The sequence below is a fragment of the Furipterus horrens genome, unplaced genomic scaffold, assembly GCF_987537825.1.
Source record: "Furipterus horrens unplaced genomic scaffold, mFurHor1.1.pri manual_scaffold_9, whole genome shotgun sequence".
NCBI lineage: Eukaryota > Metazoa > Chordata > Mammalia > Chiroptera > Furipteridae > Furipterus > Furipterus horrens.
This window is the reverse complement of record NW_028327179.1, coordinates 42,089,679-42,107,418: the sequence shown is the minus strand read 5'-3', so window position 1 is coordinate 42,107,418 and position 17,740 is coordinate 42,089,679. Positions and strand designations below refer to the sequence as shown.

At 36.9% G+C, this 17,740-nt stretch overlaps 1 protein-coding gene across 1 annotated transcript in view; it reads right to left on the bottom strand.

Moving 5' to 3' along the window:
• SEMA3E (semaphorin 3E) overlaps positions 1-17,740 on the bottom strand; it is a 260,410-nt gene that overhangs the window by 24,719 nt on the left and 217,951 nt on the right. The window contains exons 12-14 of the mRNA XM_090287281.1: positions 7,483-7,574; positions 5,276-5,317; positions 2,967-3,133 (exon numbers count right to left, since the gene is read on the bottom strand). Of these exons, the coding sequence (XP_090143407.1) occupies positions 2,967-3,133; positions 5,276-5,317; positions 7,483-7,574 (301 nt within the window). The remainder of the gene's footprint in view (positions 1-2,966; positions 3,134-5,275; positions 5,318-7,482; positions 7,575-17,740) is intronic.

The window sequence follows — 17,740 nt, the reverse complement described above, 5'->3', positions numbered from 1 at the left end:
TACCAACATGTCCAGCTATCACACAACTGGTGGCAGCTCTAGATGAGATTCAAACTGCTCTTGTTAAATCTTCACTTCACCGAGTATTTCACTGGTACTGGGGATCCAGAGTGTTTTGAGCAATGAGGAATAATGCAGCAGGGGTAAGTCACTGAAATGGAAAATAGTTTCCACTTTTCAGAGATGATGTTGTGTCATGTGTATTATACAAGTGATGTGAGAACAAAGGGAACTACAATCAGATATTTCTAGGTAAGTAATGTGAGTAACGACCATGTAAAGATCTGTTTAAAATGATAGGAAACGTGCATTTAAAGAGAAAGAAATCACATCCTCCAAGGCTTCCATTTATTTAAACATTTTTAAAATTTATTGATTTTAGAGAGACAGGGAAAAGGAGAGAGGGGGAGAGAGAGAGAGAGAGAGAGAGAGAGAGAGAGAGAGAGAGAGAGAGAGAGAGAGAGACTGATTTGTTGTTTAAATTATTTACTTATTTATACATTTATTGTTTGCTTCTTGGCTTCTTGTATGTGCCCTGATGGGTGATTGAATTCCTAGCCTTGGTTCATTGGGGACTCTCTGCTCCAACCAGCAGAGCTACACAGTCAGGGACTGTTCATTTTATACTCTTCTAATATAGATGTCCTTTATTTCAGCATTTAAAAAGGAATGTAAATGCTCCGGAGTTTCAGAAAGGTTATCCAAAGTTGCCTTTTATTCTTAAGGTTGCCTATGTTTCTTATATCTCTTGCCTCTTAGACACTTCTTAAGAGAACACTGGAAATAGACAAATTACAAGAGCAAGGAGAAGAAAAAGACCTAGCTCTATAAATTATAGTGCCTTTTGGAAGACTATTTTAAACAAGTGTTTTCGATTGAGAATTAATTATTTTCCTCTGTTGACTTATTTTCACACTAAGAACAGAAAATTATTTATTTTAATGACCAGTTTTTAATTTCTGCTGTTAGTCAGGTCTGAAGCCAAATGATCTGCTATAAAAACAAACTATTTTCCCTTCACGTACTGGAACTTATCCAAAAAGTTCTCCTCCAGGGGTGAGTGATGGTGAAAAGCATCTGACACCACTGAAAGATCTCCATTACATGTCACTGAACTGAACTAATTCATTCATGGGCACCGCTCCTGACTCCAGCATTTCACATCTTCTTGACTACAAGGTTGCCCATTCACTTAGCGTTTTCCTAAGTAACTCTTTTTGTCTACCCCTTTTAAAATATATTACCAAGTTTTGGTGTACACCCTTAAAAGATATTCCATATACCAAGAAATATTTAGCAATGGAAACTGTTCTGTTAAAATTCATAGTCACTATTAAACGCTAATAAAAAACCTTGTTATTCGTAAGTGTTTGATGCAAGGCTTGTAAACATTTTTGTCGTTGTTAATAACAATACAATAATTAGCTTCCCACCCTTAGATCCTGCTACTTCACTCCTAACCTATGGAACTACAAATTCTTCCTGAACATCTATGTCTTTGTTCAATTAGTTCCTTTTAACTGGAATTGCTTTATATCTCTATCTTTAATATTGACTATAAAGGTTGGGTTTTTTGATAATTAAATAATACATTATATGCATTGCATTTAGTCCAGTACATTATACCTAGTAAGTACCCAGTAGTGAGGTACGTATTTACAATTCCATTCTCCACTTTATATTCTTATTTCCTATAGACACGGGGCTGTGACTGTTTCTCTATTGCCCTCACATATAATATAGTAATTGCCTTAATGGGTGAATAGCCATTAAGTAATATATTCAAATAAGATAACTACATTCTTCAAAAATTGTTTTAGAATATCAATAAACATTTGTACAAAATCAATTAATCTGCCCAATCTTTAACACAGTTGATAAGTTATTTAGTTCATAAATGTCTTCTGAAAACATCCTCTCACTCTTGGCTAAGTATATCCTTTCTTTGCACTGAAATCTTAATTTAGCTAAGGTCAAATTAATAAAAGTTTTTAATTAGTGACTAAGTTTTTTTAAAAATGAGATTCCACTATACGTATGAACTTATAAAAATAACAACTGTATTTATATTGGGTTAAATTAAATTTTGAAAAAAGTTTAATGTAAAGTAACCCAAAGTGAAAGAGTAAGAATAATTGAAGTTAATGAAAATTGCCTTTCAGCAAGGAAAGTGTATGTAGTTCTATGTTTTTGCTTTTTATTATCTTGGGTCACTTTATTAAGACAAAAAACTCATTGCTTGTTCTAAATTAAATAAAAATATTTCCCCTTTTTCCCCTAAAGAATTCATATGACTTGAGTGAAGAAATATTCTTATTCTTCAAAATACTTACTACACTTCAAGATCTGTTTAAAGAATCATGAGATTTACCTTCTGTAACAAGTGGCAATGACCTTGCTGAATTGCAGTCATTAAGAGTTTGGAGGTCTTTATGCACCCTTCATTTGTGTTGAATTAAATCACATGTTTCATTAGTTATACGGGTCATGCATTTGCCTAGGAGTTAAAATATTCACTTTCAAAATGAAATAAATGAAGACCAGCTGGTCAAGAGGACATGTGGCTAATGCAGGATGTATTTTAGAATTTATTTATTTATTTTCCTTTTAAGTCTCTGAATTCCGCATGTGTGGTGGCTTGGCGTTTCCACATTTTAAGTTTATCTAAACTGGTTTCATATCTTGCAGCAAAAGTTTCAGAAGGGGGAAGAGCTGATTCAAACTTGGTAGAAAAATAAAAATCCAGCAGCACACTCAGCTCCAATCCCTAGACAGTAATTGCTGGGAATTATTTTCAGAAAACACTTAAGTTTTCAAAGATTACATTATGCATAAAATATGACTATGATGATTAATTTAAACAAAATAACATGGTTATTTTTCATGGAATGGATGCAGAAAGAAAGAAAGAAAGAGTGTTAGCATTTTCCTAAGCAAGGGAAATATTCCATCAAGGACTGTCTCACCGTTTTGCATGTGTGCCTGTTGGGTAATACCGGGAACAGGATATGCCATCCCAGGCACAGTAAGGGTCTCGAGCCAGGCAGCAGTCAGCACAAGCACTTCCATACATGTCACACTGATGGAATTTCACTTGGGCCACAGCAGAAGCAGATCCAATATACAGCTGTTGCTATAGACATCAAAGAAGAGATGGCCCACTAGCGGAACTGGACAGAACTCATACTTAGAGCCCTTACAGTTATATTTTCACATTTATACACAATTACCTCTGTGAATATTCAGTTAAACGACTGCTGTTACTCAGGATAGGTAATGAAACACTGGTACTTTAGTTTCTCCAAGATATGAAATACCTTTATTGACTTGGCTGCATGAGTAACAAAATTGCTAGAGTGACTTGACAAGTTCTCAAGTCGTTGACTAAAATTTTATTCATTTTCTAAGTAGAGAGACTCTTTGATCATCTAATATTGTAGGTCTTTTAAAAGATCTATAGAAATGTTCTGTAAGAGATTAAATAATAAAACAGTCTGTTTTGCATCTTAAAAATTGTGACATAATTGACATGCAACACTGCATTAATTTCAGGTATACAAAGTAATGATTCGGTATCTATACATAGTGCAAATTGACTGTCACAACAAGTCTAGTTAACATCCCTCTTTATTCTTGTGATGAAAACTTTTAAGATCTACTCTCTCTGCAACTTGCAAATATTCAGTACAGTATTAACTATAATCACCATGCTGTACATTACATCCTTCCCCTGGCTGGTTTGGCTCAGTGGATTGAGCGTCGGCCTGCGAGCTAAGTGTCGCTGGTTCGATCTTCCAGTCAGGGCACATCAGAGAAGGAAAACTCTGACTCCAAAAAACCTCCGCTGCCTTGCGGCATACCTCTTCAGGGGAAAGGCTAAGGGAGTAAACCCCGACAGAAAATCCGGAGCCGGAGTCCCTAAGGCGGTTTGACGTTGTAGTCAACACCGGCAACTCCTGCGGCGCACCTGAACCCAAGCTGTATTGACTCCGTCTTTCCCTTGGACCCTTCAGCTGCGAAGAGAGGGGGGGTCTGCTGCATGGGCAACAGCAGACCCTCCATATTACCCTGCCCAGGCTCTGTAGCTTCAGCGTCATCGCATGATGTCGATTCAACACGGGAGGAGACAGATACCATGTCACTCCGGAGTCGGACTGCACAACCATTCTCGGCGGTGCAGATAGACTCTTAAGAAGCTACACCATCGTCTCTCGAGACGGACGGCTGCCGACGACGACGACGACGACATTACATCCTAGGACTTAAGTGTTTTATAACTGGAAGTTTATACCTTTTGATCACCTTCACCCATTTTGCTCACCTCACCCCAAGCCTCTGGCAACTACCAATCTTATCTCTGTACCTATAAGCTCTTAAATTTTTTTTTCACATCTAAATGAGTTTTATGGTATTTGTGTCTTTCTCTGACTTATTTCACTTAGCATAATTCCCTCAAGCACCAACCATGCTATCACAAATGACAGGGTTTCCTTTTTCATGGCTGAATAATACTTTGTTGTATATAGGATGTGCCACATTTTCTTTAGCCTGTCATTCTTTGATGGACACATTAGCTCTTTCCATGTTTTGGCTATTGAAAGTAGTGCTGGGGAGTGCAGATATCTTTCTGAATTAGTGTTTTCATTTTTTTCAAATAAATACCCAGAAGTGGAATTACTGAAATATATGATAATTCTATTTTTAACTCTTGGAAGAACCTCCATACTCTTTTCCATAGTGACTGCGCCAATTTACATTTCCATCAAGAGTGTACATTGACATATAACATTTAGAAGAGTGATGGAGAGATATATATGTATATAGAATGACATGGAATAAATGGCAAGATACATTGTTAAGTAAAAAAGATAAGTAGCAGAACAATTAACATTTGGTGTTCCCATTTGTCTAAACATAAAAGATTGTTTATTAATAAATTTCAGGAATATATGCAACTATTTCTGAGAAATTTACACAAGAAACTGGTCCCAGTAAAATGGAAGGGAGGTTTGTGTTTCACTGCACAAACCTTTGGTATTACCATTATTTCTGCAAAAACATTAGCAAAAAATTATGGAATAGTATTATTTAATTGTAGATGTCAATTACTCATATCTACCTTTTTAAAAATAAAAGAATAAAAATCTATTACATGGGAATCACTATATATTTTTTGTTAGGATAAAACTGTTACCTTTTCAGATATAAGCACATGCACTTATACTCTTTATCCTTTGACCTTAACTCACATATAGAACACACACACACAACTTACTCTCTTTGAAGAAATCTCCATGGAAATAATAGGAACTGGATCCTGAAAAATTAAAATATATCATTTTTAATAAAAATATATAGGGACATACTTTACTATGGTTATAAATCACCTGAAATCATATTACATATGAGTGGTTCTATGCCAAATAGTCTATAGCTTTCCTTTTAGTAAATTGGTAGGCAAATGGAATTACTAAAATATAGCTTTCTATTTAAAAACCTTTTCTAAAAGAGTGGGACAGATATGTAGCTGAGAAAATTAATGAATAATTTAAGCAGCTTATTTGTTCTGGAATGTACTTTTTGTATTTGCATTTGAATATTATTATGCTTTGGAAACTCAAGTATCTTTAAATAAAATAATCAAGTTGGAGGGTTTTTTTTTTCTTATACAGTTGAACCATTAAAAATAAAATAGTAATTATGTTTTCTCATAGGTGTCATTGCTAATAAACCATGTCATTTTTAATTGTTTTAACCCAAGCCTAAACAAAATGTTTCTGTTGAGTTATTGTGGTTAATCACAATGCACCCAGGATGCTTTGAACAGATGGATAACCTCATTACCTTCGAATTGTGCCAGAGAAAGTGCTATTGATAGCATAGCCTTGAGAGCCTGTGCATTATTCTAGGGATGGTGATTAAGACTAGAATGTCTCTGGGGAACACCACAAATTCTGATCAATTCTGTAAGTGAAGAAGCAATTGGCTGATGGTATTCACTCTGGATGATTACCCTTAGAGGAATTATTATAGGAAAGAGAAAATTTGATCTCCTTTGTCAATTTTGAAAAACATTTTAAACTACAGAACTTTTTATGCATGCAGGCATACATTTGTGTATTCATTCAGGCAACTGTGCTTCTTAAGATTTAATATGAACAAGATACTGTTGTGGACGCTGTTAATATGAGCAAAAGCAGAGCTGCTCTGGTTGAAATAGAAACGTGCTTAGCTTTGAGTTTGGTTATGGGGAATCTAATCTCCAAGACAACTAAGGAGAAATGGACTGTTTTTCATCAATAAGAATATTGTCATATACATATATATTCATTACATACATATACAATCAATCTTCATTATTTAGAGTTTGTGTGTCTGTAAATTTGCCTATTTGCCAAGTTATTTGTGACGCCAATACCAATATCTGTGGTGTTTTCCAGTTACTCAGGGCAATGTGCATGGCAGAGGGGCGAAAAGTTTGAGTTGCCCGATGTGCAGTCCCAGCTGGTGCCGATCCAAGCTGCCTTCTTATTTCAGCTCTCACACTGTAAATATGTCCTTTTCATGGTCTATTCAGTGCCACATTGTTCACATTGTTGTGCTTTCTGTTGCTGTTTTCCGTGTTTAAAATGGCTGCTCAGCATAATGCAGAAGTGCCGTATAAGGTTCCTAAGTTCCAAAAGGCTGTGTTATGCCTTATGGAGATATTAAGCATATTAAATAAGCTTTGGTCAGGCATGAGTTATAGTGCTGTTGGCTACAAGTTCAATGTAAACTGAATTGATCAATGATATTCTAAATAAGGAACACACATTAAACCAGGTTATATATTGATCAGTTGACAAAAAGTTGACTCACAGGAACCCAACCTCTATTTCTCCTAGGACCAATAATCAGAATTCACTAATTCAGTGTTCAAGGTCTCTTCAAAGAATAAAACTGCCACAAATATTGAGACTTGACTCTGTGTATGTGTGTGTATGCATATATACAATTGTTTTTGTCATTTCTAATTTTTCCATTATTATTTTGCATTTTTTCTTTTTAAGTAAATTCTCTGTGTAATTGATATGTTATAATGTGCTTATCGCACCACAGTGTTCCCAGTAAAAAACCTACTGTTATTTTTTAGTTCTTCTTATTTTACTCTTTTACAAGATAAAACTTTGCAATAGTTTTCTGGAATTCATTTGTGGTATAAGTAAGTGTTGTTTCTTTAGTCACAGTTCATCTATTTAAATTTTTCTTGTGTTAGGTAATTACTGGTCTCTTCATTTGAATAGTCTGTGACAATAAAAGAGATGCACCAGGATTTTAAATCATTCCTCATTTCAAATCACTCTGAATTCACAACATACCTGTTAGAAAAAAATTAACATAATGTCTTTTCTATTTACAACTCACTTGGAATTGTAATACATAAATGTTGAATACATATGTGTGTGTGTGTTTTATTTTATTTTATTTTTTTACTAAAAATACCTTGAATATCTGAAGTTCTTCTAGAATTACTTCTTCCATCGATTCCGTTTCTTGGTTGTAAATTGTTATTACTTTCAGCACAATTCCATTATCTGTAAGGAAAAAAGAGAGAGAGATAAACTAGAAGTTTTCTTAAAATCTGGTTTCAAACAATTCAAAACCATGTAGGGACTATAGATTCAAATAAAAATTTGAAATCTAGATGCATAAAACATTTAATTATTGCTGGTTAAAACAATGTATTTATGTCTTATACTAGCTACAAATTCATTTTTAATTAGCAAAAAAGAAAACTTTATATGCTTGGTAAAAAATAAATAAACCAAATTATATATAATTATTTTTCAAATAATTTGATTCAAAAATTCAACTAAAGATTCAGAAGTCAAGGAGATCCAAGATGGCGGAGGAGTAAGTGGAAGCTACACTAACCTCCTCCCAGGACCAGTCTGGATTTACAACTTAATTTTGGAGAAATCATCTGGAATAACCAACGGAACACTAGCTGGAAAGAAGTCTTATAACCACAGAGAGACAGAAAAGGCCGCTACATCACAACGTGACCGGTAGGGAGTGCGGAGACGCGGAAGGGCTGGCTGGGCTCACACGGGTGGCTGCTGAAGGGACTGAGAAACAGCTCAGCAGCCGGGGATTCCCCCTGAGAAGGGCAGGGTCTAAACCCCCAGCTGGGCTTCCCAGCCTACAGCGACAGAGTGGAAAGTAAAATAGTATCAGCTGTGAAAAGCGAAAAGCCACAGGCTTTCTTGCTAGCCGGAGAGAAACAGCAGGAGAAAAAGAGCTCTTAAGTGGATCACATACGAAAATATTTTGGCCACCACTTACCCTGGGCTCAAGCAGAGGGAAGGCAGAGAGGACTGGAGACACTTGGCGAGAATTTGGCACGGTGGCTTTGAGGGGAGAACTGGAGGAGCAGCTGACTGGGTCCCAGTGCTGACTCATCCCCAGTACTGCGGGTAGACCATTCCCCTCCAAGTGGCGTCAGCCTGAGGGGAAGCAAAAGCCCTGCCTACAGGAATTAAGCTGCCACACCCACAGTTCTTAAGCCTGACAGCTAATCACAGATTGAATAGATTAACAATCAAAGAAGATAGACAACAGCAGTAGATCCCTGGAAGTCTCCAACAGGCTGCCTAGGGCCAGACTGGTACATGATCTGACGCCACCAGAGGCAGATCCAGGAAGTGCAGATCATTCCAAGAAGCACCAACAAACAATAGGAGTCAAAAAAATGGGGAGACAGAGAAACAACCTCCCATCAAAAGGAAAGGTAGAATCCCCAGAAAGAGTGCTAAATGAAATAGAGGGGAGTGAACTATCAGATATGGAATTCAAAACATGGATTATGGAGAAGCTGAATGAGCTCAGCGGAAACTTCAAAGAACTCCAGAAAAACTACAAGGAACTCACAGAAAATTACGTGAGCATGAAAAAGGACATAGAAGCTATCAATAAGAGCCAGGAGGAAATGAAAAATACGATCTCTGAATTGAAGAACACAGTAGAAGGAATTAAAAGCAGGCTAGAGGAAGCAGAAGATCGGATCAGCGAGCTGGAGGACAACCTACACAAAAACTCCCAGACAATGCAACAAAATGAAAAAAGACTGAACAAGACTGAAGAGGTTCTAAGACAGCTGCAGGACAACATGAAACGTAATAATATCCGTATCATAGGAATTCCAGAAGGAGAAGAAGAAGAGCAAGGGATAGAAAACCTCTTTGAAAAACTAATGACAGAAAACTTTCCTAACATGACGAGAGAAAGAGTCACGCAAGTCCAGGAAGCACAGAGGGTCCCAATGAAGATGAACCCCAACAGGCCCACCTCAAGACACATCATAATTAAAATGGCAACATTCAAAGACAAAGAGAGGATCCTAAAAGCAGCAAGAGAAAAACAACTAATAACATACAAGGGTACTCCAATAAGGCTATCATCAGATTTCTCAGCAGAAACACTACAAGCCAGAAGGGAATGGCAAAAAGTATTCCAAGCAATGAAAAACAAAGGCCTACAACCTAGAATACTATACCCAGCAAAGCTCTCATTCAAAATGGAGGGTGAAATAAGGAGCTTCCAAGACAAAAGAAGGCTAAAAGAATACATCTCCACCAAACCAGCAATGCAAGAGATGCTAAAAGGTCTGCTCTAAGAAGATAAAGAAACAGAGAGAGACAGAGAAGAACACGAGTACAAAGGGGAAAAATGACAATGAATAAGTACTTATCGGTAATAACCTTAAATGTAAATGGATTAAATGCTCCAATTAAAAGACATAGGGTAGCTGAATGGATTAGAAAGAATGACCCACATATATGCTGTCTACAAGAGACCCACCTTAGAACAAAAGATCTACACAGACTGAAAGTAAAGGGATGGAAAAATGTATTCCAAGCAAATGGACATGAAAAAAAAGCCGGGGTAGCAATACTTATATCAGACAAAACAGATTTCACAGCAAAGTCCATAAAAAGAGACAAAGAAGGGCATTTCATAATACTTAAGGGAAAAATCCATCAAGAAGATATAACCCTTATAAATATATATGCACCAAACTTAGGAGCACCCAAATATGTAAGGAAACTTTTGAAAGACTCCAAGAAAGATATAGACAACAACACACTCATAGTAGGGGACTTTAACACCCCATTGTCAACAATGGACAGATCTTCGAAGCAAAGAAACACCAAAGATATGGAGGCACTGAACAACACTCTAGATCAAATGGACTTAGTCGATATATATAGAAGTTTTCACCCCAAAGAAGCAAAATATACATACTTCTCAAGTGCACATGGAACATTTTCAAAGATAGACCACATGGTAGGACACAAAACAAGCCTTAACAAATTCAAGAAAATTGAAATTATATCAAGCATCTTCTCAGATCACAATGGCTTAAAATTGGAAATCAACCTCAAGGAAAAAACTCAAAAACATTCAAACTCATGGAGAATGAATAACATGCTATTAAATAATGAATGGGTTAACAATGACATCAAGGAAGAAATCAAAAAGTTTCTGGAAACTAATGATAATGAACACACAACAACCCAAAACCTATGGGATACAGCGAAAGCAGTCCTAAGAGGAAAGTTCATAGCAATACAGGCCTACCTAAAAAAGCTAGAGGAATATCTAATAAAAAATTTAACCCTACAGCTACAAGATCTAGAGGAAGAACAACAAGCAAAGCCCAGATCAAGTAGAAGGAAGGAAATCATCAAGATCAGAGCAGAATTAAATGACATAGAGTCTAAACTAACAATTCAAAAGATCAACAAAAGTAGGAGCTGGTTCTTTGAAAAAATAAACAAAATTGACAAGCCTTTAAGCAGGCTCATCAAGAAAAAAAGAGAGAGGACCCAAATAAATAAAATCAGAAATGAAAGAGGAGAAATCACAACTGATACCACAGAAATACAAAGGATTATAAGAAATTATTATGAACAACTGTATGGCAAGAAATTTGACAACCTAGAGGAAATGGACAGATTCCTGGAAACCTATAGTCTTCCCAAACTGAATCATGAAGAAGCAGAAAGTCTGAATAGACCAATAACAGCTAGTGAAATTGAAGCAGTAATCAAAAAACTCCCAGCACACAAAAGCCCTGGACCGGATGGCTTCACAAGTGAATTCTACAAAACATTTAGGAAAGAACTAACTCCTATCCTTCTCAGACTATTCCAAAAGATACAAGAAGAGGGAAGACTGCCAAACTCATTCTATGAAGCCAGTATAACCCTAATTCCAAAACCAGGTCAAGACACAACAAAGAAAGAAAACTACAGGCCAATATCGCTGATGAACATAGATGCTAAAATCCTCAACAAAATATTGGCAAACCGGATCCAGCAACACATTAGAAAGATCATACACCACGATCAAGTAGGATTCATCCCAGGGATGCAAGGATGGTTTAACATTCGTAAATCAATAAACGTAATACACCACATAAACAAAATGAAAGACAAAAACCACATGATAATATCAATAGATGCAGAAAAAGCATTTGATAAAGTACAACACCCATTTATGATAAAAACTCTCAGCAAAATGGGAATAGAGGGAGCATACCTCAACATAATAAAGGCCATATATGAGAAACCTGAAGCCAACATCATACTCAATGGGCAAAAACTGAGAGCATTCCCCCTGAGATCAGGAACAAGACAAGGATGTCCGCTCTCCCCACTCCTATTCAACATAGTCTTGGAAGTTCTAGCCACCGCAATCAGACAAGAAAGAGAAATAAAAGGCATCCAAATTGGAAAAGAGGAAGTAAAACTGTCATTATTTGCAGATGACATGATAGTGTACATAGAAAACCCTATAGACTCCACAAAAAAACTACTCGACCTAATAAGTGAATTCGGCAAAATAGCAGGATACAAAGTCAATATTAAGAAATCAAAGGCATTTTTATACACCAACAATAAAAACTCAGAGATAGAAACTGAAAGAAAAATTCAATTTACCATAGCAACAAGAAAAATAAAATACCTAGGAACAAACTTAACCAAGGAGGTAAAAGACCTGTACTCAGAAAACTACATAACATTGAAGAAAGAAATTAAAGAAGATACAAATAAATGGAAGCATATACCATGCTCATGGATGGGAAGAATCAACATCATTAAAATGTCCATACTACCCAAAGCAATTTATAGATTCAATGCAATCCCTATTAAAATACCAGCAACATATTTCACAGACCTAGAACAAATACTTCAAAAATTTATATGGAACCAAAAAAGAGCCCGAATAGCCACAGCAATTTTGAGGAAGAAGAACACAGTAGGAGGAATCACAATACCTGATATCAAACTATACTACAAGGCCACGGTAATCAAAACAGTCTGGTACTGGCATAAAAACAGACATATAGATCAATGGAACAGAATAGAGAGCCCAGAAATAAACCCAGGTTCATATGGTCAACTAATATTTGACAAAGGGGGAAAGAACATCAAATGGAATGAAAAGAGCCTCTTCAACAAATGGTGTTGGGAGAACTGGACAGGGACATGCAAAAAAATGAAACTAGACCACCAACTTACACCATACACCAGAATAAACTCAAAATGGATCAAAGACTTAAATGCAAGCCGTGATACCATAAAAGTCCTAGAGGAAAAAATAGGCAGGAAAATTTCAGATATCCCACGTAGCAACATTTTCACTGATATATCTCCTAAGGCAAGGGAAATAAAGGAAAGAATAAGCAAATGGGACTACATCAAACTAAAAAGTTTCTGCTCAGCTAAAGAAAACATCAGCAAGATGAAAAGGAAACCAACCATATGGGAAAATATATTCGCCAATGACATCTCAGACAAGGGATTGATCTCCAAAATATATAAAGAACTCATACGACTCAACACCAAGAAGACAGACAACCCAATTAAAAAATGGGCAAAGGACCTGAACAAACACTTCTCCAAAGAAGACATACAGAGGGCCCATAGACATATGAAAATATGCTCAACATCACTAGCCATCAGAGAGATGCAAATAAAAACCACAATGAGATACCACCTCACACCAGTCAGAATGGCCATAATCAACAAATCAACAAACAACTTGTGCTGGAGAGGATGCGGAGAAACGGGAACCCTGGTGCATTGCTGGTGGGAATGCAGACTGGTGCAGCCACTATGGAAAACAGTTTGGAATTTCCTCAAAAAACTAAAAATGGAACTGCCTTTTGAACCAGCAATTCCATTACTGGGATTATATCCGAAAAATCCTGAAACACCAATTCAAAAGAACCTATGCACTCCAATGTTCATAGCAGCACTATTTACAATAGCCAAGTGCTGGAAACAACCTAAATGCCCATCTGTAGATGAGTGGATCAAAAAACTGTGGTACATTTACACAATGGAGTTCTATGTAGCAGAAAGAAAGAAGGAACTTCTACCATTTGCAACAACATGGATGGAACTAGAGAGAATTATGCTTAGCGAAATAAGCCAGGCAACGAAAGAAAAATACGTTATGCTGTCACCTATTACAGGAAACTAATGAACAACACAAACAAATGAGCAAAATTGAACCAGAGGTATGTAAACAAGGAGTAGACTAACAGTAACAAGGGGGGAGGGGGGAGGGAGAAAAGGGGGTAAGAAGGGGAAGTGTAAAATCAAAGAACATGTATAAATGACCCACAGACATGGGCAACTGAGTGGGGACTGAATGTGGGGGAAGGGAGGGGCAGGATACAGGGAAGCAAGAGGGGAAAAAAAAAAAAAAGAGAGAGACAACTGTAATGGAAAAACAAACAAAAAAATTTTTTTTAGTGGGGGAAAATGAAAATATGAAGAATGGAAATGCCAGTTCAGTGAATATTAGGACAAAGATTTTCCTTCACGTTGTATATTTTTCTCCCTATTTGATCTCTCCAGAGTTTGGCATTCTAAACAAGTAAGTAATGACTTAAGTTTCTTTGCATAGACCTAATAAGACCAGTTGTTAATAGAGGTTCCTTTTTCTGAACAAGCCTTTGACTGGAATGTCAAGCCTAAAGGAGACATGCTTGGGCTCATGTTGTTACCAAAAAGCCCTAAGGAACTGGGAATGACTTTCAAAGGTAATAAAAGCCCGCGAAATAAAAGGCCTGCTGCCATGGTTGGTTGTGCGGTCCACAGCAATCTCTCCAGGGAAGGAACGAAGGTTGTTTTCCTGAAAGATGGCTAGAAGGGACCTTAAGGCACAATGGAAAACCAGAAAGACTTGGAAAGGACAGGTGTGTACAGGCAAGGATGAATGCCAGGTATGTGGCCCAGCTTCTGTGCACTGAAGAGCAGACTGAGGGCCACCCTAAATGTTCCTTGGGTAAGTTCCAGCAAAACAGAACTAAAGATCATAAGTGATCATTTGCTGCTCTTGTTATGCTTATGCAAATGAACAGGATAAATTAAAAATGGACTTAATGTAGTCCCTTTAAAGACAAGGAGAGTAATCTTAGGGAGAAAAATCAGTATTCAAGGAAAATCACAATGATCAGTGGCAGACTGTAAAGTAGGGCAGCTAACCGTCTTAAAAGTTTCTTCTCATTTAAAAAATGGTTTCACTTGAAAATTAAACCATATCTGTGATATCACCAAAGAGATTCAAGTTGCAGGCAAGTAGAATGTCAAGTGCCTTCCAACTGTATGTCTTCCCAATAAGACAGTCTTACAGATTTAGAGACTTTTTTGTTGGTTATGTTACATAAATTAACATGTGTTTTCTGTTTTCAAAGGGCATAAGCCTATGACCGCATTACCTGAGTGATTGTCTGTACGCATAAGCCTCACTTAATCCTCTCTGCAGCGCTGCCTCCGGAGACTCAACAGTTTGGCTGAACTAAATGGCTGAGTTGGTGAAGAATGGGGTGGTCTGTGGGCTTCACTTTAAAACTGAATTCTCTTTTCTATCCTAATGGCTTGGACAGAAAGGGCCCAGAGGTCTGAGAGGGGGGAAACATAAATTATTTCCCTCAGCCCAAACTAAATAAAATGGGCAAAAGGGTTTTGGACAGGAGAGATGTGCCTAGCACACCTTCCTCCAAAGAAGCCCTTTTTTTTTTTTTTTTTTTTTCTTCTCCTAATGTGGAACATTGAAAAATTAATCCCTGCCTTTTGCCACCTAGTAGTTATGGATTGAATGATGCTTTTTAACCCTTTTTGCCAAATCTGTTGCCCCCAGAACACAACAAGGATGCCAGCCTGCTAAACCAAGCACGCCATTGTCCGGAGACAGCCAACTGACCTGGAGTCTGCATGATCCTTCCCCATGTGGGAAGGCCACCCTCCCCTCCACACCCCCACTCTTATTAGGGATTTCTGGACCCAAGGGTAGGTAGGACGACGACCATGTCCAGCTTGAAGCAGCTAGAGGAGCTTGAGACCTTCGCCCATTGTCCTTTACAAGATTACAAAGGGTCTTAATATCTGAGAGGGAGGGATAGTTATTTTTTACGAACCATGGGTATGGACTTGGGGGGGGATGCTGGGGAGGGAGATACTGGGTGGAGGGGAGTAAAGGGGAAAAAATTGGAACTACTGTAACAGCATAATCAATAAAATATATTTAAAAAAAAAAGATTCAGAAGTCAAAATATCTTTGGAAAAAATATAAGACAAATTATTTGAGTTTCTTCTGTGATGTATGATGAAAGAAAATTTTTTTACGTAAATCACCTTCCCAGGTAAGAAAATATAGTTTCAATCTTAGGGAACAGCACATTATGGTAACACATACAAACACATACACACACACACTTTTAATATACACTGTTGAGAGAATAGTATAATGAACCCTCCTATACTATCCATTTAGTTTCCATAATTACCAATAGTTTTAAAATTATGGTCATGTTTTAAAATGATCCCTTGTTTTTTTATTCCTGATATTCTACACTTGTTATTTACATTGAAAATTTTAATAAGACACTAATTTGCCTATAAAAATAATTTGGTATAGTGCTAGAAATAACTCAGGGGAAAAAAAAAACACTTTTGAGGTACTGATCCAAGAGTTTCTATGGTATTTGTCAATTTGTTTAAAACTTATTGAATCTTGTATTTAGGTTAATAAACTTTGATTAAAATAAAGCTGATAACAATTACCTGTATTGTACACTAAAAAGAATACAAATTACCATGATTTTTATAACCAAGCACACTAAAAAAAAATACCACAATTATATTACATCAAGCAGAAAGCAAAAAAAGAAACTCAAATTATTAACTTGCCACTAATTATTTTTCAATAAGCACGTCCTCTATAGATAGATAAATAGATAGACAGACAGACAACACTAAAGCATGTATCTGGTAAACTCGAAGAAAATAACTATCATTTGTGGGATTTTCCAATGTTGTATTCCTCACACATTCATCAAATACATTCTTTTGTGTTGAAAGGCTGTGGTATAATATAATTATGAGTTAAACATGCTTTTCAGCATAACGTAAGTATATGCCTGATATTTCTGAAATTCTCTCAAATAGCTTTGGTTAGTCTACAAGAAAGTATTTCTAAAAATGTTTTTTGGATTACTTTCTAGGACATTTAAAAATAACATACTTTTTTTTCCATGATTGATTTTATCAAATATAATCTTGCTTATAGAACTTTTTAAAAAACTCTGTTGGATGCCACTATGACTGTATTCATGGCTTAGGTAATTTTAAATTTGTTAAAGAAATCTGATGCTTTGTTAATCTCGATCCCACAGTGCAGAGCATATTATTAACATTAATCTCCTAAAATAAATGGATAAAATGTACTCTGTGCCAGAGATCAATTTCTGAAAATCAGATGACTGTTTCCTTATTTAAATGTTTGCTTTTTCAAAATGTATGACTGCAATAGCCCAAGTACCGATATTGATATTATAACCTGATTTCTGATCTGGGCATATCCAATGTCTCTGTAGGATTATATGTCTATGACTAAAGTTATGTATGGTAGAATGCTTACCCTTTAAATAGCAACTGCTGTGGCAATTACTATAGTGCATATGAAAAAAGAAAAAGTGTCCATTTAAAAAACTCTTTAAATGACTATAGAATTTTAAAGTACTTGAGGGATCTGGTCAAGATGGCAGTGTAGGTGGACATGGCTCGCCTCTTCGTACAACCACATCAAAATTATAACTTAAATATAGAACAACCATCAGCCAGAACCATCAGAAATTGAGTTGACCGGAAGTCTGACAACTATGGAATTAAAGAAACCACATCCATCAAGATGAATAGGAGGAGCACAGACATGGAATGGGCTGGTCTCTCATCTATGCATAGTGGATAAAAATTTGGGAGGGATATCTTGGAAGTGAGGAGTCCCAACCCCACACCAGGCCCCCCCAGCCCAGGTTCCAGTGCCAGGAAGATGAGTCCCCACAATTTCTGGCTGCAAAAACCAGCGGGGATTGAGTCGGTGGAAGAAACTTCTGGAGCCCCAAGCAATTCCTCTTACAGAACCCACACATAGACTCACTTACTCAGACTCATTCCCTCTGAACTCCAGCAGTGGGGTAGCAGCTCGAAAGGCACCAGTGGTATACAAAGAGAAAGTGAAGTATCTGGCATCAAAGCGAGTGGAGGCCATTGTCTATTTTCTAAACCCTCCCCCACTGAGCTGGCAAGCTGGTACCATATCTGAGACTCCATCAACCTGGGTAAGTCTGTTTGACCTACCTAGTAGAACCCCAGAGACTCTGCCCCACCCAATTTACGGGCCC